We start from the raw sequence: 27,040 nt of genomic DNA, 5'->3' as shown, positions 1-27,040 counted from the left end.
TTTATGAAATATTAATAATATCAATCACAAACTGTCCATCTTTGTTATTTTTAAAATTGGGGTAGATAAACTTTAGCAGATAAGCTTTAGTAGATAATTTTTTTAAAAATTGGTTATTTAAAAATGTTCCTTCAGAATTCAATGTTTTTTTTTTTTAAGAGAGAGTGAGAGACAGTGAGAAAGAGGGAGAGAGAGAGAGAGAATTTTTTAATATTTATTTTTTAGTATTTGGCGGACACAACATCTTTGTTTGTATGTGGTGCTGAGGATCCAACCCGGGCCGAACGCATGCCAGGCAAGCGCGATACCGCTTGAGCCACATCCCCAGCCCCAGAATTCAATGTTTTTATCAATGTAGATCCATAGACAAAATAGATGCTGCAGGATGTGAAGTAGAAAAATGATGAGACATTTAAATAGTAGGAGAATTTAACATACCACTCTCAGTATCATTCAGATCACAAGAAAGCTTGGAGGACTAAAATAACATAATCAACAAGCTTTATTTTATAAAAATATATATAACACTATACCCTGATAATAGACTAAACCTTCTTCACCAGCTCTTGTGGAGCAGTCACAAAATTTTTTCATATATTTGGGGTACAAAGAAAGTACCCATTAGTTCCATAATGGAAAAAATGGTACAAACTATTCTATTTGATCATTTTGCAGTAAAAGTTGAAATTAAAAAGAAGTTAAAAAAAATCCTCGCCCTAGAAATTTAAAAAGTTTTAATTAAAAAACAGGCTAAGGGCTGGGGTTGTTTCTCAGTGGTAGAGTGCTTGCCTAGCACACATGAGGCATTGGGTTTGATTCCCCAGCACCACATAAACAACAACAACAACAAACTAAATAAAGGTATCATGTCCATCTACAATTAAAAATAAATAAATAAATAGAAACTGACTAAAGAGGAAATGCAAGAGAAACTACAGATTAGTAAAAAGTAATCATCATGAAACATTACACATTGAAATATATTTGATCATTTAAAGTAATCATCAGAAGATAATTCATAGCCTTAAATGCTGCATCAATATAGTTTAAAAATTAAAAAAATGAATTACCTCTCCAATTCAAAAAGCTATTAAAAAGTACTGCAACATAAACTAAATGAAAGGTTGAAGTTGAAAATAATAAAAATGAAAGCAGAAATTGAGTTAAAGAAAATTAGAGATAGAATTAATAAACTGAAGTCTGGGTTCTTTGAAAATGATCAACAAAATAGATAAATCTCTAGCAAGTAAATCAAGAGGGAAAGAAAATAAATATTTAAGAAGAAATGATACCAGGCACGGTGGTGCATGCCTGTAATTCCAGTGGCTTTGGAGGGTGAGGCAGGAGGATCATGAGTTCAAAGCCAGTCTCAGCAAAAAGGAGGTGCCAAGCAACTCAGTGAGAACCTCTCTAAATAAAATACAAAATATGGCTGGAGATGTAGCTTAGTGGTAGAGTGCCCCTGAGTTCAATCCTGGTACCCCTCCCCCCCCAAAAAAAGCTATTGATATTGAAGAAATTATTTTAATATACATCATAAGAGATTATATTATGCTTTCATATATACATAACTTTGAAAACTTAGATGAAATAATTTAACAGGAAAAATAGTTTCCTAAAGTTGAGCATATAAAGACAGAAAGATTAGATCACCGGTTTCCATAGGGGGGAAAAAAAAGAAAATGTCAAAGAAATCACTCCATTTAAGTACAAGACCCAGATAGTATTGAGAGAGTTTACCAAAGCAAGAACAACATTGACACCTGAACCTGATTAAGATATGATAAAAAGAGGTAATTATAGACTAATATCATATACAAATATTAAACAAAAATCCTAAATATTGTGAATGATCTACAGTTCTAATATATGAATAAGTAATTTTTATGCAAAGAAGGAAAAAGATGGCTCAGTATTAGATAATAATTAATATGAATGGGTTTATGCTTTCTAACATTATAAAATAAATATATACCTCAATCATAAATTCAGATTTTAGCTAATGAAGAAACACTAAAAACTATTTTCTCTAAGGTTAGGAATGAGGCAAGAATGGCCACATCAGTGAATTAATCCATTTGATGGATTATAATTTGAATGAGCTACTGGGAGATGTGAAAATTTAGGCATGTGGGACACGGTTGGAGGAAGGTCACTTGGAGCATCCCCTTGGGGTTTATATCTTATTCCTGGTCTGCCCCTGTCCCCACCACTCTCTTCTTCACTCCCTCCCGCCTCTTCCTGGATGCCATTGGCTGATTCTTTTGCCATAATCTTCCATTATGATGTTCTGGGTCACCTCAGGCCCAGAGCAATGAAGTCAACCCATCAAAGACTGAAACTGAGCCCAAATAAATGGTTCCTCCTTTAAGTTGCTATTGTCAGGTATTTTGGTTAGAGTCATAAACAACTAATACACAAGTTTCATCATTGTAGCAGCACCTGAGTTGATGAATATGGAGGGCTTGAATAAGTTGGGAAAAGAAAACATCTTGTAACCATCATGATGAGATTGGCAGCAAACATACTCATAGGAATCTATAAACCATAAGGCAAAGCTTGATTAGAAGTTGGATATTTGTTTGGTCTTACCTTAATCTTAACCTGTAAGTATTACCTAACAGATTGTTTATTTGTTGCAAAGGGAAAATATTAAGTTGGAGGAACTTGACAATACATTGGTGGTGTAAAAAAAGTTATTATCACCTTATAATGGATAGACATTCTTTGACTCTGTGATACTGAGAAGGCCACAGTCTCATGTGGTTGTTTCAAAGGAGGATGCATAATTTGTATCTAATCATAAGAAAAACTTTTAGTGGGAATTTGTGTTTGAGAAAGTTTCTTTGCAAAGGGATAGATAGCTTTGGTGAGTCGTCTTGGTCACAAAGGTGTTAAATCACCAAATGCAATATTATCGTTTTTGGGACCCAGAAAAAATTATTTCAATATGAAAAAATTAGTTAGATCCTTGTAGGGTACCAAATAACGGGGAAGTAGGGATTGAAGGGCAGTTTAGAGGGAGTGGGAGGTGGGTTGAAGAGAAAAGGGTTCCTCAATTGAAGATTGTTAAATTAAAAATAAGGCTGAAGAACTGACAAACACTTGTATAGCACTTATTATTACCAGAAGTCCGCTATTCTAAGAATTTTTCACATATTGACTCTTTTAATGGGAAAATTTAGTAAGTGGTCTTTATTTTCCCAAACAAAAGACACTAAATGATTTTTCTCGTGTTTTTACGTTTTGATTTCCTACACTGCAGGGATTATCTCCTTCGCCAGAAAAGCATGAGCTTAAAATTTTGCCTTGTTGGTCTTTCCTAAAAACGAGGGCAGCTCAACTCTGCAATACGAAACATTTCATCCTCTTTGAAAAGCCGACTGCCGCAGAGGAACTTGTGCGTTTATTAACCGGCTCCGGGCACTCCTTTTCTCTTTTCCTTTAGGGTTGAAAGCCAGAGGGCGTAACTGCTTTTTTTCTTTTTAACTAAAGTCGATGTTTTCAAATAACTTCCCAGCGCCAGATATAGGAACTCCTTCCGGTCTACGATTGTTAACCACAAAGTACGTAGGTCACGCGGTGGATTCTGGGAGACCGAGTCTCCATGCTGTGAGGTTCACAGCATCTGTGGGAATACCGGACTTCAATTCCCACAGTGCCTGGCGAGGATCTGTAGTTCCTGCCTGGGAAACCGTGCGGTGGCCGCCATCTTGCGTACGGAGGTGCGGCTCGTTACCCTTATCTTGACGGCGGGGCGTTTATTCTCTTCAGCTTTCTGCTTTGTGGCCGTGTCTCGGCGTTTCTTTCACCTTCATAAAGGTTCGTGTCTCTGTAGGAGATGCTTTTCTTTTTTTTGGTGGAGGGGCAGGTAAAGGTCCATTCAGAGCTGTAGAATAAAGTACGTAGACACCCCATTTTAGATGTGGTTGGATTGGTGGCGTTTTGGGTTTGTTCCTTTTGCGCTTAGCGACCGGGGTTGTCGCTGACTCGGCCGGAACCCTTAGGTTAACTGTTAACATAGGAGTCTGGAGTGAACTGGAGCCCCAGAAGCCTTCAGAATCCCTAGACACGACCCGAACTTGTCTCCGTTGGAGCAGAGGAACTGGGCGACGCGCTTTGGGCCCGGCAGCTCTCTTTGGAGGTCAGGAGGCCGTGGGACCGCGGCCTAGGTTGTGAATGGGTCACACTCTTCACGCGACCCTCTTATTCTTCCTCCAGACGCTTCTGAAGTTTTTAATGAGGAGGGGCAGCTGAGAGGTGGCTCCGGGGCGAGGGCGGGGACGGGGACTGTTTCCGGGAGGCTTGGGTTGACCTGGTTTTGTACCTTTCCCTGAGCCTCAGTGGCCTGCCTGCTTTAGTCTCTCGTTCAACTTTTTGCCGTTTACTTCTTTCTCTCTTTACTGAGGAACACCAGAGGTGTACGGAGCAAAGCAGACTTTGGGGTTCCTCATAAATTTCAAAAAAAGCAAAGTTTATTTTTGAGGTAGACCAACTAACTGGAAAAGAGACCATTTGAATTTGTGGGAGTTACCAGATTTCTTCTCTAAGTGTAATATGTTTGCGTCACCATCAGAGCAATGCAACTGAAGTTATCCTTTTTTCCCCCGTCTTTCAGTTACCACCCTACACCTATCGGAAAATTTTCACCCTACCCACAGGAAAAGGGCCCACAGAAATAATCTCCACGTTTGGTTGCTAAAGAGATGTGATTGAGGTTTGGAAGCTGGAGCCTATAACCAAAAGGCATAGTGCTTTTAAACAGGATCTAAATGTCGGTTTTGGGCAATTGTTTTGGTAACTGGGGCTGCTGAACCACATCCCCAGCCTATTTTATATTTATCTAGAGACAGGGTCTCACTGAGTTGCTTAGTGCCTCCCTTTTTGCTGAGGCTAGCTTTGAATTCCTCCTGCCTCAGCCTCCAGAGCTGCTGGGATTATAGGCATGCAGTTTTATTCTCTTTACTCTTGTATATGTATGTCATAAAGGTATTTTATTGATTCTGCTTTTCCAAATCTAAATTGTTAAGCTCACTGAATTCATAAATGGATAATTTAAAGATAGGTTATATTAAAAAAAAAGTACTTACCTTTAATGAGACACCCTTCCATAAATTAGTATAACATTAAATAAGTGGTTATGAAATTATAATTTGACTAATTTTTTTTCTGTGTGTGTCTTCATATATGTACTTAGGGTAATGATGCCCATCTCATTCCACTGTTTTTCCTGCTCTCATGTCCCTCCTTCCCCTCCCTCCTCTTTGCCCTAAGAGTTCATCTAATCCTCCCATACCTCCCATCCTCAAACCCATTATGAATCAGCATCTTTAAATCAGAGAAAACATTCAGCATTTGTTTTTTTGGGATGGGTTAGCTTCACTTAGCATTATATTCTCTAACTCCATCCATTTATGTGCAAATGCCATGATTTTATATTCTTTTAATGCTGAATAATATTCCATTGTGTATATATACCACATTTTCTTTATCCATTCATCTACTTAAGGGCATCTAGGTTGGTTCCCTGGTTTAGCTATTGTGAATTGTGCTACTGTAAACATTGATGTGCCTGTGTCCCTGTAGTATGCTGTTTTTTTAAGTCCTTTGGGTATATAGACCAAGGAGAGGGATAGCTGGGTCAAATGGTGGTTCTATCCCACGTTTTCTGAGGAATTTCCATACTGCTTTCCATATTGGCTGCATCATTTTGCAGTCCCACCAGCAATGTATGAGTGTGCCTTTTTCCCCATATCCTCGCCAACACTTAGTGTTGCTTGTATTCTTGATTGCTGCTATTCTGACTGTAGTGAGATGAAATCTAGAGTACTTTTGATTTGTATTTCTCTAATTGGGAGAGACTATTGAACATTTTTTCATGTATTTGTTGATGTATGTCATCTTCTGAGAAGTGTCTGCTCAGTTCCTTGGACGATTGATTGATTGATTAATATTTTGGGAAGATGATACCTTTAAATACTTTTATCACAAATTTAAATATCTTTAATTCTTCGTTTATGAAGAAACTTAGAGTTTTAAAATAGTAGCTAGTAAGTGTATAATATGTTTACTCCTCAGATGCCTTATGGTGAAATTGAAGCTAAATTCTTGGGACCTGGAGAAGAATTAACAAATGAGCCATGCTATAAAAAATTGAAGTCAACTGCGGAGGATTATGTTTTCCCTGATCATGGTAGTGCTTCTTTTCACAGAATCCAAGAGAAAACTGGAAACAATCGGGATACTGCAGCTATCATTGATGCCAGAGGACATAGTTGTCCTCAGGAGGACAAAACCCAAAGTACAAAGTTGTTGAAACCTGTGTGCGATAGACTAAATGTTATTGAATCCATTGGTTCAAAAGTTTTACAGGATGGAAACCCTTCATTAGTATCCAGAGATGATGAGATATATAGCACAAGTAAGGCATTTATAGGACCCATTTACAAACCCCCTGAGAAAAGGAAATGTAATGAAAAGAGGAATAAGGCAGATACTCTGAGTGGTATAAATGACAAGGGAAGACTAGAGGAGAAACAGAAGTTTAACTCAAAAAAATCAGAGATTGACACAGAACTAACCCAATTTTACAAAGAAATTGAAGAACTTGAAAATGAAAAAGATGATTTGGAAGTCAGTTGTAAGGAAGTTGAACCTTCTCAGGAACAACTTATTCAGTATTACCAGGGCCATAAAAATGATGTCTTAAAATCTGATGAAGAAAATAAAGATCTTAAGAATGCTCTTGAGTTGCCTTGTGGTTATCAGCAGTACTTGGGGAATGAGGCAGGCAAATATACCTGTGATGGACAAGTAATTCCTGCATTTTGTGATATTTCTTTTGCTTCCTTCAGGCCTGAATGGCAATCAACACATCCTTTTATAGTACCCCATGGTCCTCCTCTTCCCAGTTTTAACTATCACTTAAATATTCAACAGTTCAATGCTCCTCCAAATCTACCACCAAATGTTTTCCATGCCCAAGATGACTCTCTTATGCGAAATGGGTATGATGTACATAATTGTCATGTTAACTGGAGTTGTTTGACTTTTGATCAGAACAATGAGTATACTGACTGTAGTGAGAATAACAGTAGTAGTATTCACTCTGGAAATGGCTGCAGTGTGCAAGATGGATATGTGAGTAACAGTTTCTATGAAATCAGAGAAGGATGCTGGAAAGATCCTTCTATGAACAAACATAGTGGAATGGACAGGTTTGTGAACCAGCAATTTCAAGAGGAAAAGTTAAATAAATTGCAGAAGTTACTGATTCTTTTAAGGGGTCTGCCTGGTTCTGGGAAAACAACGTTGTCTCGGTAAGTAAAGGATACCAAGTGAGTACTTGGTGTGATTCATTATTTAAAAACCATAAATGATTTGTAACCAGTGATAAATGCTTTTATGTTTCTACTACTAGAAAATCTTTTGATATACTTGAAAATGGAATCTGAAAATTTATGGATAGGGGAAGGAAAATTTGGCATATTTATTTATATTCTGCTGAGGGCTTTAAAAATAGATGCACCATGTATAATTATGACAGTAATGAAAGCAAATGCTACTTGAGAACTTTGCTGACCTTCCCTTTTTAAGTCGGCTATTGAAAAGTTGGACTCAGCTTTGGGCTTTGATTCAGTTATTTCATTTGTGACATTGGGTGAGTTTTACTGTCTGTTTATGGAATGAATGTCATTTAACATTTTTTTTTCTGGATTTATTTTGAGAAACAAATGAGATAATCCAAGGAAAGGCATTTTTAGTGAGTTCAGCTTTCTGTGTCATGTTCATACCACTGACTGGAAGAGTAAACAAACCCTTTTGGGTTTTTTTTGTTGTTGTTTTGTTTTTAATTCAAGGAATTTGAAGTGAGAATTATCTGAATTAATGGAGTGAGAGCAATTTTTTTTATTACAATACATTTCAAATTCCTGATTTTATTTAGTTGTACTTATTTATTTATCTTTAGTACTGAGGACTGAACCCAGGGGCTCTTTACCACTGAGCTACATCTCCAGCTCTTTTTATTTTTTATTTTGAGCCAAGGGCTTTCTAAATTACTGAGGGCCTTGCTAAGTCACTGAGGCTGGCATCAAACTTATGATTCTCCTACCTCAGCTTTCCAAGTGACATGTGCCACTATCTCAGCTTTTATTTACATTTTAAACAGAACATTGATGCAGTTGAATGTACAGTTGTAAAAAATAGCTCAGAGAAAGCAATTCATTTTTTTTTGCAGTTTATATAGGATTCATGCCAAAGACAAAAATAAAATTTATTTGATATCTTTGGGTGAGGATAAAAAATGTCTACGGAATTGTTTTGCCTATATTTTATATTCACTTATAAGAAGATCTAAACAATCTTAAGTTTCTTCAGAAAAAAATAGAGAAAGATTCAATTTATAATATAGATATTTTACTCTAGATTATAAGCAGTGATCTTTGAATTTAAACTTTGGACTTTGCATTTTGGTTCCTTTTACCTTAATAGGGAGAATTTTGTAGAGAAAATGAAATTTAAATTCTTGAGAAAGAAATTAGGAGAGAAGTTATTTCATAAACATGACTATTTTCTAGATTTAGGATGTCATATCAAAGGAAATAGCTGAAATTTGTAAATTGGATGAAGGGATCTGCTAGTTAGGACCACTTAGCTAGGTGTGAGTACAAAAGGCCTATAAGAAAGAAAAGTTAGGTTTAGGGCAACATATTAGAATTTGCTGAAACTGCATGTGAATAAAGTAGTGGTAATTCAATAGAACTTCAAGAAAACCTAATTGTGTAGGAGATGATAGAAATGATTACTATTTCTGTATATTTATTTAAGGGATAGGTGTATGATTTGAGAGTGGAAGTTCAATATCAATAAGTACCATTTGTGACAGGATTTACAATTTACAGAGTATTTTCATATGTAAAAAACTTGTGAGATAGGTTGTATTTTCATTTCATAGGAGCATAAGCTAAAAGAAGTTTCAGCCTAATTTAGGAAAAGTTAAAAAAAAAAAAAGAACAAATGAGGAGTTAAATAATAGTGTTGGTTTTTCTCTATACCTTCATTTTAATGTCTGTTGCATATATATATATGTAGTCCTGTACTTGACTTCCAAATTCAAGGACTTGGTTAAAAAGGCAGGAGCACTTCTTTAGGTCAGTGCTTTTGAAATAAGTAATGTTGGTTTGGGATTGGATATAAAAACATGTTTTCTGGTAAGGAATGGCTTCATGTAGGAATTACCTTTCAAAAAAAGCTTTGAAGAAAGAAAAGTGTACATTGGGAGATCAGATTCAAGCTGATTTGGAATACTAAATGAAAAGACAGCAGTTTTGATATGTGGTAATGAGTATAGGCTGTTGGATAAAGCTCAAATTCTTTTGGAATGGTGTTCAAGTCCCCTTCCTTAAGTTAGCCCTTACCCACTTCTCTAATCTTCATCTCTTTCTGCAGTTGGGCTTGTACCTGTTTTCCCCTATAGGTCTTGTAGGTTTGATCATCTTTTGTTCTCAGGATTCTGCATAAAAGTTCTATAAAATGCCTTCACTTTTGGAGGCCTTGCTTTATCATCTCAGTTCTCAGTAATTCTTCTGAGTTTATGTAGTATTTGCATTTGATTTCAAGATAGCATTATTCATTGATAATTGACATAAACCATTTTGGTTTTAAGTGGATGAGATTAGTTGTTTCCCCATAGCTTTCCTATCAGGTTTTAATGAAAACAGATCTTAGACTAAATTCTAAATTTGAACACAAGTACATCCTTTTTGGCAACTGGCAAGGTTCATTTGAGGCAGAATTAAACATTATTTTAGGGGTAGAATTTTTTTTAACCATTGTAGTTGGTATCAGGCAGACAGAATCCTTTGATACAGTGGTTGGTTATAGAACCTTTTAGAGATCAAATTTTGGGAGTTGTTCCCAGTGAAATGGACTACATATTTTATTAGATTCTTATCCACTATTCATGCAAAGAGGAAGCACAGGGGAATTTATAGTATTTTAGCTAGTCTTCATCCTGTACTCTACGAATTTTACCAGTGAGAGTATACTTTCAAAAACAAGCCATTAGGTTGGGCGTGGTGATGCATACCTGTAATCCCAGTGTCTCAGGAGCTGAAGCAGATTCACCTGTTCAAAGTCAGCCTCAGCAAAAGTGAGGCACTAACAACTCAGTGAGACCCTGTCTCTAAACAAACAAACAAACACAAAATACAGCTGGGGATACAGCCCAGTGACTGAGTGTCCCTGAGTTCAATCTCCAGGACCCCCCCCCCCAAAAAAAAATCCAAAACAAAGCCATTCTTTTCATTATTAATAAGATGTCTGGAGTTGATCAGAGATAAGCACTTGGAGTAAATTCTTAGAGCCCCTTTTTATTGTTTCTGTGCTTAGCTAGCAAGACCACCCAGGATATGATTTCTTTACCTGTGATTAGGATGGAGTTTAAATCATCAAAATGATCTCACACTGTCTGAGCTAAAGTATGTTAAGGCAAATTATAATCATTTTGAATATATTTTAGATTGCATGCAGAGAGCCAGCCATGGTAATACCTGTTGAGTGCCTGTAGAGCAGAAGTACTCTTCTTAAAAGAGGTAGATATTAATTTCTCATTTTATAGATGAGGATACAGAATGGCTCAGTATATTTTTCTTAGTTCATATTGTCTTGTAAGTGTTAGAACTAGAACTTCAGAAGTTCAAAAAAATCCTAAAGCTCCCTATTCTTTCACAAAACACACTTCCATCAATGTAAGTGCTCAAGACACCTTGTCTTTACTGATGATTGTGAGAGAGATACTCAGAGGTATACAGTTGTCCCTTGGTATGTGTAGGATATTGGTTCTAGTATCTCATGCAGATTCTAAATTCCTTGGATGCTTAATCCCCTTGTGTAAAACAATGTAGTGTTTGTATATAACTTATGTACATAAGCATACTTTAAATCATCTCCAGATGACTTGTAATAGATAATACAATGTAAATGCTATGTAAGTCCTTATATCCTTTAGGGAATAATGACAAGGAAAAAAAAAGTGGGAACTGGAGCAATACAGATACACCTATCTTAGGCCTAACCAGATAGTGTATATCAGCTACAATGTAACTTTTTTGCTGGGGTGTGTGTATGTGTAGGGCTTTCCACATGATAAGAAAGTGCTATTCCACTGAGCTACATCCCCAGTACAGAAACCTAACAGGTTTAAAATATACTTTCTAACCCTGACTAGTTGAATCTATAACTATGGATTTGGAGGACCTACTGTAAAATAGTTTTGGTTATAGCATGTTTATCTGTAAGACAACACAATAAAGTGGAACAAACCATTAAAGTAGAGATGAAAAGTATCCCCTAATTGATTTATAAATCCAGTGAAACTTTCAAAGTCTCAAAAGAATATTGTATTAATTTTGATAAGCCATTCTAAAGTTCCTTTGGTATGTAAATGTTACAAGGGCAGTTTGAAAAAAATGATGAGAGATTCTATCATCTATCAAAAAATTTTTTTTTAATATTTATTTTTTTAGTTTTCGGCGGACACATCTTTGTTTTTATGTGGTGCTGAGGATCGAACCCGGGCTGCACGCATGCCAGGCGAGCACGCTACTGCTTGAGCCACATCCCCAGCCCCTCAAAATATATTTTTAAAACTATAATTAATTAAAATTGCAAAAACTGGCAAAAATAGACAGAATATTAGAGAATCCAGAAACCTACATATAGAGAAGGGAGTATATGTTGAAATATGGCATTTTACAACAGTAGGGGAAAATGTTCCATAAATAATAATCGGATATTTCACTATCAGTTTGGGATATAATACTTAAAAGCTGTCTTTATATCATTCACAAAATAACTTCTAGATAGATAAATGAATAAAAGTTAAAAAAAGTTGGAGGAAATTGAATTTTTTTTTTTTAATAATCTGAGTTTGGACAGAAGTAAAACAGTGGGCTCTTTTTTTACCATCCAAGAAGGGAAAAATGAGAAGATTTAAGAGAACAGGTTTTTGTTGTCTGTTTTTTAAAACCTATTATGGGTGTTTACTGTGATACGTTTCCAAAGATGCCCATGTCCAGTCTCTGAAATCTGTGCATACGTTACTGAGGAACTTTGCAGATGCGATTAAAAAGGTTTTGCAATGAGGCAGTTATCCCGGGTTATCACAAAGGTTCTTAACATTGGGAGGACAGGAGCATTGGAATCAGTCAGATTATTTTAAGGACAGAAGTCAAGAGAGAAGATGATCCATTGCTGGCTTTGTACTTAAAACAGAAGGATTCACACACCAAGGTGTGTTAACTTTTAGACGCTAGAAAAACATTCTCTTTGAGCCTTCAGAAGGAATATAGACCTGACGACACCTTGTTTATTTAGCCCAGTGAAAGTGATTTTCAGCTACTGACCTTCAGAAGTATAAATTAATAAATACATTTCTGGAGTTTTTTGTTTGTTAATTTTGTGATACTGAGGATTGAACTCAAGGTCTACTAGACAAGTACTCTTACCTCTGAGCTACATTCCAGCCCTTTTAATTTTGATACAGGGTCTTACAAAATTGCCCAGGCTGGCCTTGAATTTGGGATCCTCCCAAGTAGCTAGGATTGTAGGCATTTGGGATTGATTACAGGAGTGTACCATCCTCCTGCCAGATGCCTATTGTCTTAAGCCACCATGTTTGTGGTACTTTGTTAACAGCAGCCATAGGAACTAATTGGTATAAAGAGAGATGGAAAAGATTTATTTTTTGTAACCATTCTTTTGGAAGATGTAGATCTCAGTTTAATTCCAAAGGAAATATATCTTTCCTCATGTAGTCTTTTTATTCTTAATTCAAGGAGTACTTAGGGAATGAAATGCTGGGGTAAAGTGGTCTTGGACTAGTGGATATGCACAGCTAGCTGCTCAGTAGATAGGGAGGTAAAGGGTTCATGAAGTGTCTGTTTTACTTAATGTTTTTTAAGAAATTCCAATTTTAAATGCACATGAATATGTTAAAAATTAATGTGTAGTTAGAAATTTTTTAAAAAACTATGAAAATGAACGCTTGTAGGTAGGTCTTTTGGTGGGGGAACAGGGTTCACCTGTTCTTACTTAAGCAAGAAACAAGCACAGAGTGTGTTATTCATGACCATGCAATAAACTTTTATTGTGTCACAGTTTCTGTAGGTCTGAAGTCTAGGGATGGTTAGCTGGGTGCCTTTGGTTCAAGGTCTCTAACAAAATGCTGTAATAGAGGGACCATCTGATTCAAAGAGCTCTCACAAAATTGTAGACAGCACTCAGTTCCTTGTGAACTGTCTTGGATTGTGGACCTCAATTACTTGCTGGAGCCTGCTTTTGAGATCTCTCTCAGTTCATGTGACAGTTGGTTTCTTTCCAAATGAGAAGACAAGCACATATGCTGCAGTTTTAAGATAAAGTATTTTTTTTGTTGTTATTGTTTGTTTGGTGATCTTGGAAGTGACATCTAATCACTTGTGCCATATTCTGTTCTTTAGGAGATAGTAACTAAATCTAGCCACTCCTCCAGGGAAGGATTTAACAAGGTTTGAATATCAGGAGGCAAGGATGCTTGTAGGCCATTGGTTTGGGGGACAGGGAATCTTATTTTGGTTTTCTCACTACTATCCATGTAACCCTGGTGACCTAATGTCTGAAGTCATTCTTTTCTAAATTAATATTTGTTTATCAAATTGGCAGGTTTTTGAGGATTAAATGAGATCATAGATATTTGGCACATGATAGATTTACAAAAGGATAGCTGTTGTTTTGAAAATCAAATGGCCCCTGGGCTTTGATCTGATTATTTGTCTTATTTAAAGTTCCAAATTTTAACATTTTGAGAATCAATTTTAGTACTTCAGCTGAATTTTGAGAGAATTCCAACACAGCCTGATGATAAGAATTTTGAAAATACTCATATTCTTAAAAATTTTGGGGAGGTTAGATGACATCAGATAGTTCTAGGTTCATATTGGTATTTTTTGAAGTTTTCAAAATCTTCATAGTTTGAGATAAATTTGAAAAAAAGATGCATAATCTGTGCTATCCGGAGGAAAAAGTCTCCAAGTTCAACTTACTGTAATTATGATTTGTATTTAAGAAGATGGTCTTTATAGAGGTTTGTTCATGTTTAATGTCGACCTGATTTAATGGAAAAATTAATTTAGTATATTCCCCTACCTTTTTATTATTGTTATTGTTTTAAATTTGGAGAATTTAAATCATTTCTTGGAGCTGGGCGCAGTGGCACAGTAGTTTGGGAGGCTGAGATGGGAGGATTGTGAGTTCAAAGTCAGCCTTAGCAATTTAGTGAGGCCCTAAGGGATTCATGGAGACCCTGTCTCTAAATAAAATTTAAAAAATAGACTGGGGATGTGTCTCAGTAGTTAAGTGCCTCTGAGTTCAATCCCTGGTACAAAAATAAATAAAATCATTTCTTGGATATAAAAATAATATAGTCATATATTATTAGTATTGTAAAAATCTTCTGCTAATAAAGTAGTAAAAATCTCTTTTTTAGGTGATTAAGCTCTAGTTAGAATGCTAATATTATGACATTTTTATATTCTAGTATATGCCAAATATGTTAAGAAATATTCTGGGAAAATCGTGGCTGTTTAAAAAAACAAAACAAAAAAACCCAACAATTTAAGTCCTCTAAAAAAGCAAACAACCCAAACAATTAACTTTCATTTAGTTATTTGAAGTAATTTGAACTTTGATTCTGTAAGTGGAAATACACATTTAAAGTCTTTTTATTTTGATACAAATGATTTATTTTTATTATAAAATTTGTATGTTTTATTATGAGCTGTGGGAAGGAGAGATGACATTTGTCATCTTAGTAGTTGAATCCTTCCTACTACTTGTTAGTAGGAAGTACATTTTTTGAATCATCCCAGAATAATATTCTTTTTACTCTCAGCCCTTCCACCATCTGCTTCCCCCCCAACTCCTTCACAATTATAGAATGAACTAGGAAAGGGAGTACAAACAGCAAAATACTTTTTATTAATATTGGATTCAGTTTGTAATCTTTCTGTGGTTTCCCTTAGCACCCTCCCAGTCTTTGTTGGTTATAAGAATTCTCTGAAACTCTTAATTTGTGTTAATCTCAATGTGCTTGAAAATTTAAGGTGGTATCATTTTCAAAACAAAGCTTATTATCATTGACCTGATCTGAGAATTTATTTTATATTTAGTGTTTAATGATAATTTCATTGAAGTTTATACTTTAATCATTAAAGATTGTACTCAGTGGGTTCATAGGTTGTTTTACAACCCTTCATCTCAGGCTATTTTCTAACTCTCACTTCTGGGTCATATTATCTTTGTGTTTCATGGAAATGAGTTTATCAGAGCTTGTTTTGGTCTAATACAGCTTTTCCCAGATAAATTACTGGCTTAATCCTACAACCTTTTTAGGTTGTACTAAATTGAAGCAGTTTGGGATATCTTGTACAAGTATACTGAAGTTAAAACATGAATAATAATTGATATTGTTTTGGTATTGCATGAATAGTGTTTTTTAAAAGTTGCAATACAAATGCTGATTTTAAAAGTTTTTGAAATTGACTGTAATTGTGTAGATTTAAGCATGATGCTTAAAATTGGAAAGCTCATTGAGGTTGTTCAGCTCCTGTGCTGTTCTGTTTGAAATATGGTTAAAGATTAAAAAAAAAAAAATCTTTCCTGTGTGGTTTCTTTTGGTGGTTATAGATTTTATAAATGGCACCTTTATGATTTCTTTTGTTAACAGAATTCTGCTTGGTCAGAGTCGTGATGGCATTGTATTCAGCACTGATGACTATTTTCACCATCAAGATGGGTACAGGTATAATGTTAATCAACTTGGTGATGCCCATGACTGGAACCAGAACAGAGGTTTGTTTTGGGCCAAGTCTCCTGGGATAGAATATTTGACTAGGGAGTCAGAAGACCTAAGTTTTATTTTGACTTAGACTTTACCTGCTAAGTGACTTTGGCAACCATTTTTAATAGCTTGAGACCCAGTTTTTTCTTCTCTAAGAGTTGATGATAATTATACTTGTCTACCTGATGAAGGTTGTTGTGAAAAACAGAGAATTTACATAAAACATTTTGTCAACTGTAGTGTACTCTGATATAAGCTGGCAAAATAATAGAGATATGGGATATTTTGATAGGCTTTATTTTTGGCTTTATGAATGAATTTTTAGAACTCTGATACTGTTGATGTATCTTTTAAAAGTTATTTTCCTGAGAATAGTGCTAATGTTTTCTAAATTTTACTAAAATACCTATGAATATTAAAAGTATTTTTCAGGCTAGGGATTTGACTCAGTGGTAGAGTATTTGCCTAGTATTGCTTGAGGGTTTGATCCCTAGCACTGGGGAGGGAAAGGTTTTTCTTATTAATATTGTTCTAAAAGAAACCTACTTAAAGGGCTGGGGTTGTGGCCCAGAGGTAAGAGCACTCGCCTAGCATCCTTGAGCCACTGGGTTCAATCAGTCCTTAGCACCACATAAAAATAAAATAAAGGTATTGTGTCCACCTACAACTAAAAAACAAACAAACAAATAAATAAAAAGAAATCTACTTAATAAGTTTTTTAGAGGACACGAATCAGTTTCTTTTCATCATGAACAGTGGTTCTTAACCAGGGCTTCACATTTAGGGGGAATCACTTGGGGAGAACCTCTTAAAACAACAAGTTATCACTGGGCCTCTTCTTTGGCAATTCTGGCTTAGTTGACATGGGTTGGGGCTTAGGAATTAGTATTTTTTCTTTTTTCTTTTTTTTTGGAAGTTCTTCAGGTGATTCTAATGTGCAGTCAGAATTAAAAACCATTGATCTAGATCTAGAATTATGTAAGTAAATTTCAGATACTAGAAGTTATTTTTTAAAGATGAATGTATTGATTAAACTAATAGCTTTTATTATAAGAAATTTTGAACCCAGAGCGTTGAGAGTATGATGAATCTCATATACCTATCACCCAGATTTTTGTTATCAAGATTTTAATAGTTGTTTTGTTTGAATCAGGATCCAAACAAGGTCCTCAGTAGACTTGGTTTTATGTTTAATTCTCTCTTTAACTCTCATGCTATTATAAAAAATGGGTTGTTTGTCCTATAGAGTTTTTTTTTAGTTGTCAGTTGACCTTTATTATTTATTTATTTATATGAGGTGCTGAGAATCAAACCCAGTGCCTCACACATGTTAGGCAAGCACTCCACCCCTGAGCTAAAACTCTAGTGCCTGTAGAATGTTTTACATCCTGTAGTTGTCTTGGTAGCCATTTAACTTGTTGTTAGCCAATTAATTTGTATATCTTTCTTCTGCATTTTCTGTAAATGAAAATTAGCTCTACATTGGAGTCTTGGTTATGTTCAGCTTTTTTTTTTTTTTTTAAACAAGTACAGGTTTGGTTGTTCTACTCTTATATTGATGGCAAAATTGATGAAAATAGTTCAAAGGGACAGCCTGTTCTCCCCATTATCAACTTTCCTATCAACCTTATATTATTTTCTAAATCAGGCAACAGTTGCAAAATGTTGATTTTCTAGGTCTGTTGTTCCTTTCATATTTAGGGGCTAGAATTCTTCTGTAATGAGGAACTTCCTTACAACTAAAGCTACCAACTAGGATGGGCCATAATTATAGTATATATATGAAAAACACGAGTGATTTTTTTTTTATTATTAATTTTTTAGAATAAGGAATTTCAGTGAAGATATTTTGAGTTTAAAGTTTTCTGTTACAGTTCATGTTTTCACAGGAATGTTTAAATGTTGATTGACAAATAAATTTGAGCATTCCTAATCTAAAAATCTTAATCCATAATGCTCCAAAATCTGAAACTTTTTTGAGCATCCTTTCAGCTTTGAAAAAATTTCAGGTATTAGAGCATTTAGGATATTAGATTTTCAGTTTGGAGATGCTTATCTTGTAAAGTCTATGCAAGTATTCTAATATCTGAAAAATTCTTGAAATCTGAAATATTTCAGGTCCCAAGCATTTCACTTAAGAGATTCTCAGCATATATTGGCTTTGTGACCTCCTAGGATTTCTCCAAATCCAGACAGTGGCATAAAAATCTAAAATTCTTTTAATTTTTTAAATGTCATTGTTTTTAAATCAAATAATGACATTATAGTTCCAAAGATGTTTGGAATTATTGGTCTAAAGTAGGCTAAAAATGGAATGAATAAAAATAGTGGGCAGAACCAGTGTACGTTTGGACTGGGAGGTTTGTATGAGACTTATTTTTTTCCTTTTTGCAATATTTAAGTAGAATATTAAAATTTTTATGCTGTGTGAATTATGCTAGTTATACCTGCTGAATGTTATAATGGTGTCTGAATAAACTACTGGTTTTATCATCAATGTAACAAATATGGCTTTTTCCAAGGTGATTTTTACCTCTTCCAAGGTAAGCATGTCTAGCAATTGTTAGACATTTTGAGTTATAAGCATGGCATATTATTTGGGCAAAATTACCCTTTTCAACAAATATTTATTGAATAATTTTAGATGCCAGGCACCATTATGGGAGAATCTTTCATCCTCCTATTTATTACTAGAAGAATTGACATTTAGAACACTTACAAAATTGAAAACATCTTCAAAGTGTCATTTTTCTTTCTTAGAGTATGGTAGTTAATTTGTTGAAGAACACTCTTTGTTATTTGGTTAGCAAACGTTTACTTAGGTGTTCTAGTTTCATGGAATGCAGTGGATTGTGATATTGGATTATTTGTGGAAAGAGGATAATCTCTACTCCCAAGTCAAAAATTATACGCTATTCTTGAATATAACTCCTTGTATGTTTAAGTCTAACTTTAGATATTAAGAAACTTATTAATAAGATATTTTAAGTGGAAGATTCGAACACTGTTTATGATTGGAGATAAAACACTGGGAGGTGATAGCATCTTGGTGCTAGCCCCAAGCCAGCACTTATAGATGATAAGGCCTTCTAAATTTCTTTTGGTGTTTAGAAATATCTTCCAAGTATGTATTCCACCATAGTCATTACTCCTTAACTAACCTTTAGAATTCCGTTTGCCCTAAATTTCTGTTTAAATGTTTTCATTATGTTGAACTTATTGGTCTGAATTCTGAGTCTCACATGCATTTTGCCTTAGCCTTTTACGTTTTATTGGAAGTTCTTTTTTTATATACACGTCATTGACAGTGGCTTGCTGTGACAATGATTCTTACGTAATGGCTTTGGAATAGGAAGATACAGTTTAGGAAAGTTTTATTCTACCTCAACTCCCTTTTGAAAATAATATTCCTAAGAAATCCATAAAATCAGTTGAACTATGGTATTTAGCCACCTGGTATAAAGTTATATTGGAAAGTAATGATAAATCTATAACTTTTTAAATATGTATGTCTTTCTTATTTCAGAAGCATTATTGGTACATTGTAGAAAATTAGAAAATACAAATAAAGTGTAAATATTCTCACCACCTGTAGATAAACATTTGCAGCATCTTAGTAGATCATCCTACCCTTCCTATATTTTGACCTATTTAAGATAATATGCAACTACTGCCTTATAACTTGGTGTTTGAATAATTTTTATCTTCCTATTTTAGTAAATTTTCACCTATTCTCATACTCAGTCCATATCAATTATAACTTGTTCATTTACCTTCTTTATTTCCTATAAATGAAAGTTAGCTCTGGACTGAAGACTTAATTAGCTGTAAGTTAACAAAATGCCCTCAAAATGTTTTTTACAACCAGTTTGTTAAAACCAGCATCCACTTCAGAGAATACACTTGGCATGTGGTTATGTCTCTTAATTCCTTTTTTTTTTTTTTTGGTGCTGGGGATTGAACCCAAGGCCTTGTGTTTACAAGGCAAGCACTCTACCAACTGAGCTATGTAACCCTAGCCCACGTAATTCTTGTAATCTAGTGGAATCCTTGTTTTTTTCATGGCACTGACTTGAGAAATTATGCAATTTTGATTCTAAATACAGAGATGTGGTATTTTTTCTTAATGAGAATTTAAATTTTATGAATTTTAACCTAATATTTCTGTTTTTTTTTAAATTTATTTTTTATTTCAGCAAAACAAGCTATCGATCAGGGAAGATCTCCAGTTATAATAGACAACACTAATACCCAAGCTTGGGAAATGAAACCTTATGTGGAAATGGTAAATATGAGATATGAGAAGCATTTTAATTTTTTTATTTTCAATTCTTTGTATTCTGAAATTTTAGTTAAGTTGATCGTATTATTAAAATATTTGTCTTTATTTTCTGAAGAGGTTTGTTGGTTTGCTTAGTTTTTAAGAAATTGGGAGTTTTGCTTATGAAGGAATATGCTAGTCTTACTGGTTCTCCCAGACCTGAGGATGGTAACTGGAATTTGTCCAGTTGAGTAGTCTTAAATTTTTACAAACCATATTATTTTATGAAGTTGCATTTTTCTTGGTTGAACAAATTTAGAGGTAATTGTCTAAATGAAATTTTTATCTGTCTGCTTTCTTTTTTTACTTTAAGAACTATTCTCTGGGTTTTGTTTTCTTCCTTTCCTTTTTGTAGGCCATAGGAAAAGGATACAGAGTAGAGTTTCATGAACCTGAAACTTGGTGGAAATTTGATCCTGAAGAATTAGAAAAGTAAGGCACTCGAATTTTTATTGAATCCTTCTCTTTTTTCTTTCTTTTTGCCTTTACATTGGTCAATTTGTTTCCTAGCATTTTTGCTTGTCATCTTTGTTACTTGTAAATAGAGACCATAACTTTTTATTTTCTGTTAAAAGAAACATTGACTTAAAGGTTTTTGAGGAGCTTTGCCTTACTGAATTTTATTTAATTTTTGTTGTTAAATGTGTGTTGCTTTTTCTTAATGTGAATTCCTACACGATTTCAGTTTATTAAATGCTCTTGCAGATCCAGGAAACTTTGAGGGTAAAATTAGGACTTTTCCTTCTGTTTTTAGCTAGGTTAATTCTCTGCCTTTTCCTTCCTCCTTCAACTTTACTTTTTAGGCCCCATCATTACCTTTTTACTTTGTGATTTCCTCTTGTTCCTTCTTTTCCACCTTTACTACTATAGGTCCATAATTCTATACCAAGTTCTTTATAATTAGTATGTCTTGGAATTCTGACTTTTTTGGGTTTTAGGAAGAGAATATAATGCATATATGTAGTCACAGAATTCCTATGGAGTTTGGGGCAGCATGTCATAGTCAAACATCTTAGTATTTCTTCACCAAATCATGACTAGTCAATCTAAAAATAAGAAAGATTCTGCACAATCTAATGTCAGTTCTGAGAAGGTTGTGTTGCTGAGTACAGGTATGGTTAGGTTTCTCTGCTATTCAAGTTAACAGAAAACTGAGTTTTCAGAACTTATTAGATTTCAAGACTTGTGAGAGATTGTGGATTTGTAGTACTTAAAACACAGCTCTTCAGTTTATGTTTGTCTTTATCCTTTTCTCCTCACATCACATTGAATTATCACATTGTTTTCATTCTCCATTTTTTGGAAACAGCTCTGTTGTTTACTTAAATTTTATATATTTGAAGTATACAATTCAGTGGTTTCTGTATATTCAAGAGTTATGTAACCATAACTCTTTCCCTCCCACTTCAGTTTGCCCTTTTTCAACTTTAAGCCTTTCTCCCTTTTTTTTTTTTTTAATTTGGTGCTGAGGATTGAATCCAGAGCCTTGCACATGGTATGCACATGTTCTGCCACTGAGCTACATCCTTAGTCTTCAAGCTTTTATTCTTGGGGATCTGACTAATTTAATTCTTTTCCCCCTTGCCTTTCATTCCTTTGACAACTTTTCTGAGTTTTATGAGTTGTATACTAATATCTGGCATTTTTGCCTACCTAGCTGTGTATATGTATCACACCTGAGGCAGAAAGATGGAGACATTTTAAAACTTTTTGAGTTATACTAAATAAGTGTATGTGTAAATTGTCCCATAGTTATAGTTTCATTTACATTTGAGGGATTGTTGAAATTTATTAATTTCTTAATGTAATTTGATGTTAAATAACAAAGCCAGTTTGTTATGATAGCTAGCATAATTTGGCTTTTGAAGTAATTGAATAGAATTGTATAGAAGTGAATCATTGATTTTGTACCTTGTAGATTCAGTCATATCTTGCCAATTTTTAAGCTTGAATCTCTTGTATTTTTTTTCTACGTTCTCTTTTTTGCTTTTTTTATGTCTTGAATGTAAACATCAGATTTAAAAAGTAAATATTTCTTTTTGCAGCCATTTTGTAGGAAAAATAAAAAAAGCATTAATAAATTGAGAACTATAGTATTAAGTGTAAAATATGTTTCTGAGTGTTTCCACGTCCCAATCAGGTTACAGAAAACTGTGAGGGTGAAATAAATTGTCTGAAGTTCTTTGACAGTCAAGAATAGTTTTTAAACAACTTTTTGTTGTCATAAACTCATACAGAAAAGTACTTAAAATATAAATATATAGCTTAACCAAATTCTTATAAGCAAATATGGATTTAGCCATCATCCTTGTCACGAGAGCATTACTAGTGCCTTAGAGCTCTTTACATTCCTCTTTCCAGTCACAATTACCTCTCATCCCCTAAAGCTAATTACTATTTTTACTTGGGTAATCATAGTCTCTTCCTTGACTTTTCTTTTAAACTTTCATCATAGTAGCTCTACCTTAATACAATAGTTTAATTTTGCCTTTTTTCAAACTAGAATCATAGAGTATATTTGTCTTGTTTCTTTAACTCAACATTGGGTTTGTGAGATGCCAATTTGTTGTCTCTTAGTATGGTATTGATAATAAATTTTAAAATGTAATAGGAACCTGTCCTAAAAGATGTTTTTATGAGTCCTAAAAGTCCATGCAATTTTTCTGTAATACTCAAAATACCTCATAATCTTTGTTTTTTTTTTTTTTAATTCTTGGCTCTGCTGTGGATAGACCGAATCAGAGCCTCATACATGCTAGGCAACTGCTTTACCACTGAGCATGATTATATATTTTTTTTTTTTATTGGTCGTTCATAACATTACATAGTTCTTAATACATCATATTACACGGTTTGATTCAAGTGGATTATGAACTCCCGCTTTTACCCCGTATACAGATTGCTGTAGCATGATTATATTTTTAAAAATAATCTTTGATTTTGTTATTAAAAGGGGGGATATATACTCATTGGGTCACTGAATGAATAGTTGGATTTTTTTTTTTTTAAGGTACTGGTGATTGAACCCAAAGACGCTTTACCACTGAGTCCCAGTCCTTTTTATTTTGAGACAGGGTCTTGCTAAGTTGCAGAGGCTGACCTCAGACTTGTCTCAGTTTCCTGAGTTTTCAGGATTATAGGCAAGCATTACCGTGCTTGGTGAATAGGTAGTTCTGTGTGAAGAATGTGTAGTCATCTAACATGTTACCATGAGGCAGCCAATATAAATCTTTTTGTATAAAATGTTAGTAAATGAAATATATCAGTATTTATTTCGTAATGTTATTTAGAATCTGGTTTCTGTGTCTTTAAAATAGGGTAATCTCTAAGAATATACATGCTAAAATAAAATATTTAAAATCTTTTTCTTTTTTGGTAGGAGGAATAAACATGGTGTGTCTCGAAAGAAGATTGCTCAGATGTTGGATCGTTACGAATATCAAATGTCCATCTCTATTGTAATGAATTCAGTGGAACCATCACAGAAAATCACACAAAGACCCCCTCCTCCACAGGAGAGGCAGAGGTGGGGAGGCTATTTAGGCTCACATAATGAAGTCTTTGTCACAGATAATCATTAAGTTGGCTATTTTCAGCTAACATTTGTTGCTTGCTCTTGAAAAAAAAAATTAGTGAGCCTGTCTTGAAGTTTCAATAGTTTCAAATAAAAAGACTGTGGTGCCTCGCAAAGGATGTTCCCAGCAAGTTGTTTAAATTCTAAAGTACAAATAAAAATTATATAAAATTGTATTTTAAATGTTTTTAATAATCTTTTGTGGCAGTACCTTTGGTTATTATGAAAGCCCTTTAGTAGAGTGGATAGGATGTAGGAATTTTTTTTGTACAATTGAATTTTAAGCTTTTCTATTTTATATGTTGGAACATACAAAAGTTTTTTATTATTCTTAACCTAAATCTAACTTTTCATAAAATTTTAATATTTTTCCTTCACTCTCTTAAATATGCAAGAAATACCAATTTGTTATAGGGCATCTTAGTTGATTCCCCTGTTTATACAGATAAAATTATATTTCAGGTAATTAATCTATGTGACAAAGTTATTTCCAAGCTGTAATTAGCATACCACTTTGTTCAAACACAATTTTCCCCAGTAAATGCTAGACAGTCAAGGATGTATTGATCACCTAGGGAATTTCCCCCATTATATTATGGATATTCCTCACATAATACATACATAGCCATCAACCATCTCAAGCATCTCTCTGCCCCCTGCACACTTGCCAATTCTGGAAGGAATACAGAGACAAGTCACTGTGTAGTAGGAAAAGCTCCTCAGGTGATTCCAATAATGTTTCACTTATTTCTGTTCAATTTGATGCAGCATAATTGTAATATAAAAAATATTTTGGATAGTTGCTTAGCTTTTGTTATAAAATGATTTGTCTTACACAATGTTGTAGTTCTCCTAGTTCTGATTTTTTCTGTAGAGTCAGCTGAACTTCTTTCAGTGAATATGTTCTTTCACTAGAAAATTAAAAACTGAGATACTGTACTTCATTTCAGAGGTCTTGTAATTCATCCCTGCCTTTAAACAGACATTTTGTTAGTCTACATAATTGAGCATTTCTCTTTACAGTACAAGGAAGGAAGCACTATCATCTCTTTTACTGCATTATTTTGCAGTATTTTTAGAAAGTATTTTTTAAACTTTGATTTTACTTTTTTTTAATAGGAAGAATTCCATCTGATTACAGTGCACTTTTTAAAAAATTAGCCATTATGATTCTGTATATATTTTACATGATATTTCACGGCCCTTAAATTTATCGCAGATTAGCCCATCCTTTTCTTCATGTGTTGTTTTAAAATCTTTTCCTGTTCTTTTCAACTTTACTTTAAATGTCATCCCACATCTTTATATTACTTTTAAGTAGCAAGGCTGAAAACTAGGTATAGTACTGTCAGCAAGGTCTTTATTACATTTCCTTTAGTGAAATAAGAATTTGTATGTACAATTCAGTGCTGCTTACATTTGAATAGGTATTACCTTGCTTTATCTTGTTTCGCATATGTGTATGTTTGTATATATTTGTTCATCTTACTATGATGTAGTGGGAATGTGCTAACTCATGTTTTGTGTGTAAGTACATATTCATATATACATAAATATATATAACTCCTTTACCCATTGTTTTAATATATTCTTTTAGAGTAATATTTATTGATATTTGGATTTATTGATTATGTAAATTAGCAGTTTGAAAATCATACAGAAGGATTGAATTTGGAGACAGATGAAGCAACTGTTAGATATACTACGTGTCCTTTTCTATGTGTTTTTATAAAAAATTTATTTAGGAGTGATAATATTATAAATGTATAGTTGGAGAAAGTAGATTGCCTTTGGGAGAAAAAGATTATGAGGAAACATATTCATATTAGGTATGAAGTTTAAAATAAATTTCCAGATTTTATAACAAATTCAACTCTATCTCCTGGTACTTCTGAGTACTAAATAGTAATCATCCAGACATCACTTATCATTACCAATCAGTTTTTAGAAATTATAAATGCTTATCGAGGCAGGGAAATTTAACATTCTGAAAAACTTTTATTTTTTTAAAAAAAATTTGTTGCAGATGGACATAATACCTTTGTTTTATTTATTTATTTTTATTCGATAGTGAGGATCGAACCCAGTGCCTCACATGTGCTAGGCAAGTACTCTATCACTTAGCTACAACCTCAGCCTATCTTTTTTTAAAAAAAAAAAAAAAAAAAACACAAAGCAGAAGTAAATAGTTTCTTTAGGCATTGTGGCCTTTTTTTTTTTTTTTTTAAACAATAAGACAATGGAGGAATGAGTATGAAGTAGAAGATACTAAAATCACTATTTTAGCACTTTGCTTGGTGCTAAAAATCTAAAAAAGTGAGAAATTTACTAATTTTTCATCAAAAAAAATTTTTTTTATACTCACATGTGGTCTTAATGGCCCCACTGCTAAGACCTTCTAACTTCATCTGTATCACAAAAAATAAAGTTGGGATTAGTGATCCTGTTTAAGTAAGATGTATCCCACAGCTTCTAGTGTGGTTCAGTATGATTGTTATATTTAGTTGTTTTTTCATAGACTTAGTATGAAAATAACTTTTTTATCTTTTGATCAACAAATTTATAGTTTTCTATATTTTATAATTTTGTTAATAAAAATACTCATAAGTTGAACCTCTGGTAACTATTTTTTAAATAGGTAATCTTTATTTTCAGTATTAACTTTTCTGAAAGAAAATGTTAGCTTTTTATATGTTGTCTGCTTTTATTAAAAATAACATTATTTACAAACAATTGGGTTGTATTTTTTTTAGTGATAAGATTTGAGTATTTCAAGGCTCTTTATCTGTTGTCTAATATAGGTTATTGAATTTTCTAGTTTTGTATATGGATATAAGTTTTGAAAGGGTTGATGATTTATTCAAAGAATATGAAAGGTTTGTTTTGACTTTACTCAAAATTTTTTTACTGCAGAGTAAAAAACTGGGTTTCTGAGTATTTATAAAGAAAATTAATGGTGCTCTCTTTGGAAAATGTTGAAGAAGTGTAGTTAATGTACTCTAGTGCCTTGACTAGATAGATTTGTCAGTCTACTGAAGTTTATCAAAGTATTCTGACATGGATACAGTAATTAATAAAGGCTGAGGTTTTTTTTTTTTTTAAATATATCTACAATCCCCATAGATTATCTACTTAGTCATGACAAGATTTAGTTTAGTTTTGGTACAGTGACAATTCTTAATAGATAATTTGGTAACAGTATAAGGAATAGACTGAGTTAGTGGTTTTTAGAGATAAATTTTAGGAGGTTACAATTTGTGAGTAA

General features: G+C 33.7%; 1 protein-coding gene across 5 annotated transcripts in view; it reads left to right on the top strand.

The window, feature by feature from the left end:
* The first annotated feature begins 3,707 nt into the window (after positions 1-3,707).
* The window catches only part of LOC113177492 (NEDD4-binding protein 2-like 2), an 82,804-nt gene continuing 59,471 nt past the window's right edge, over positions 3,708-27,040 (top strand). The window contains exons 1-6 of one of the 5 annotated variants that reach the window (XM_026382026.2): positions 3,708-3,822; positions 6,079-7,319; positions 15,767-15,891; positions 20,077-20,165; positions 20,557-20,633; positions 23,581-23,727. In XM_026382026.2, the coding sequence (XP_026237811.2) occupies positions 6,079-7,319; positions 15,767-15,891; positions 20,077-20,165; positions 20,557-20,633; positions 23,581-23,727 (1,679 nt within the window). In that variant the 5' untranslated portion in view covers positions 3,708-3,822. Of the gene's footprint in view, positions 3,823-6,078; positions 7,320-15,766; positions 15,892-20,076; positions 20,166-20,556; positions 20,634-23,580; positions 23,728-27,040 lie in introns of those variants that run through there. The other 4 variants (XM_077795150.1, XM_077795148.1, XM_077795151.1 and 1 more) reach the window with 4 other exon arrangements.

The sequence above is a fragment of the Urocitellus parryii genome, chromosome 2 (assembly GCF_045843805.1).
Source record: "Urocitellus parryii isolate mUroPar1 chromosome 2, mUroPar1.hap1, whole genome shotgun sequence".
NCBI classification, from domain to species: domain Eukaryota; kingdom Metazoa; phylum Chordata; class Mammalia; order Rodentia; family Sciuridae; genus Urocitellus; species Urocitellus parryii.
Note: the sequence above shows the minus strand (reverse complement) of the source record. Positions and strands in the feature narration are given on the sequence as shown.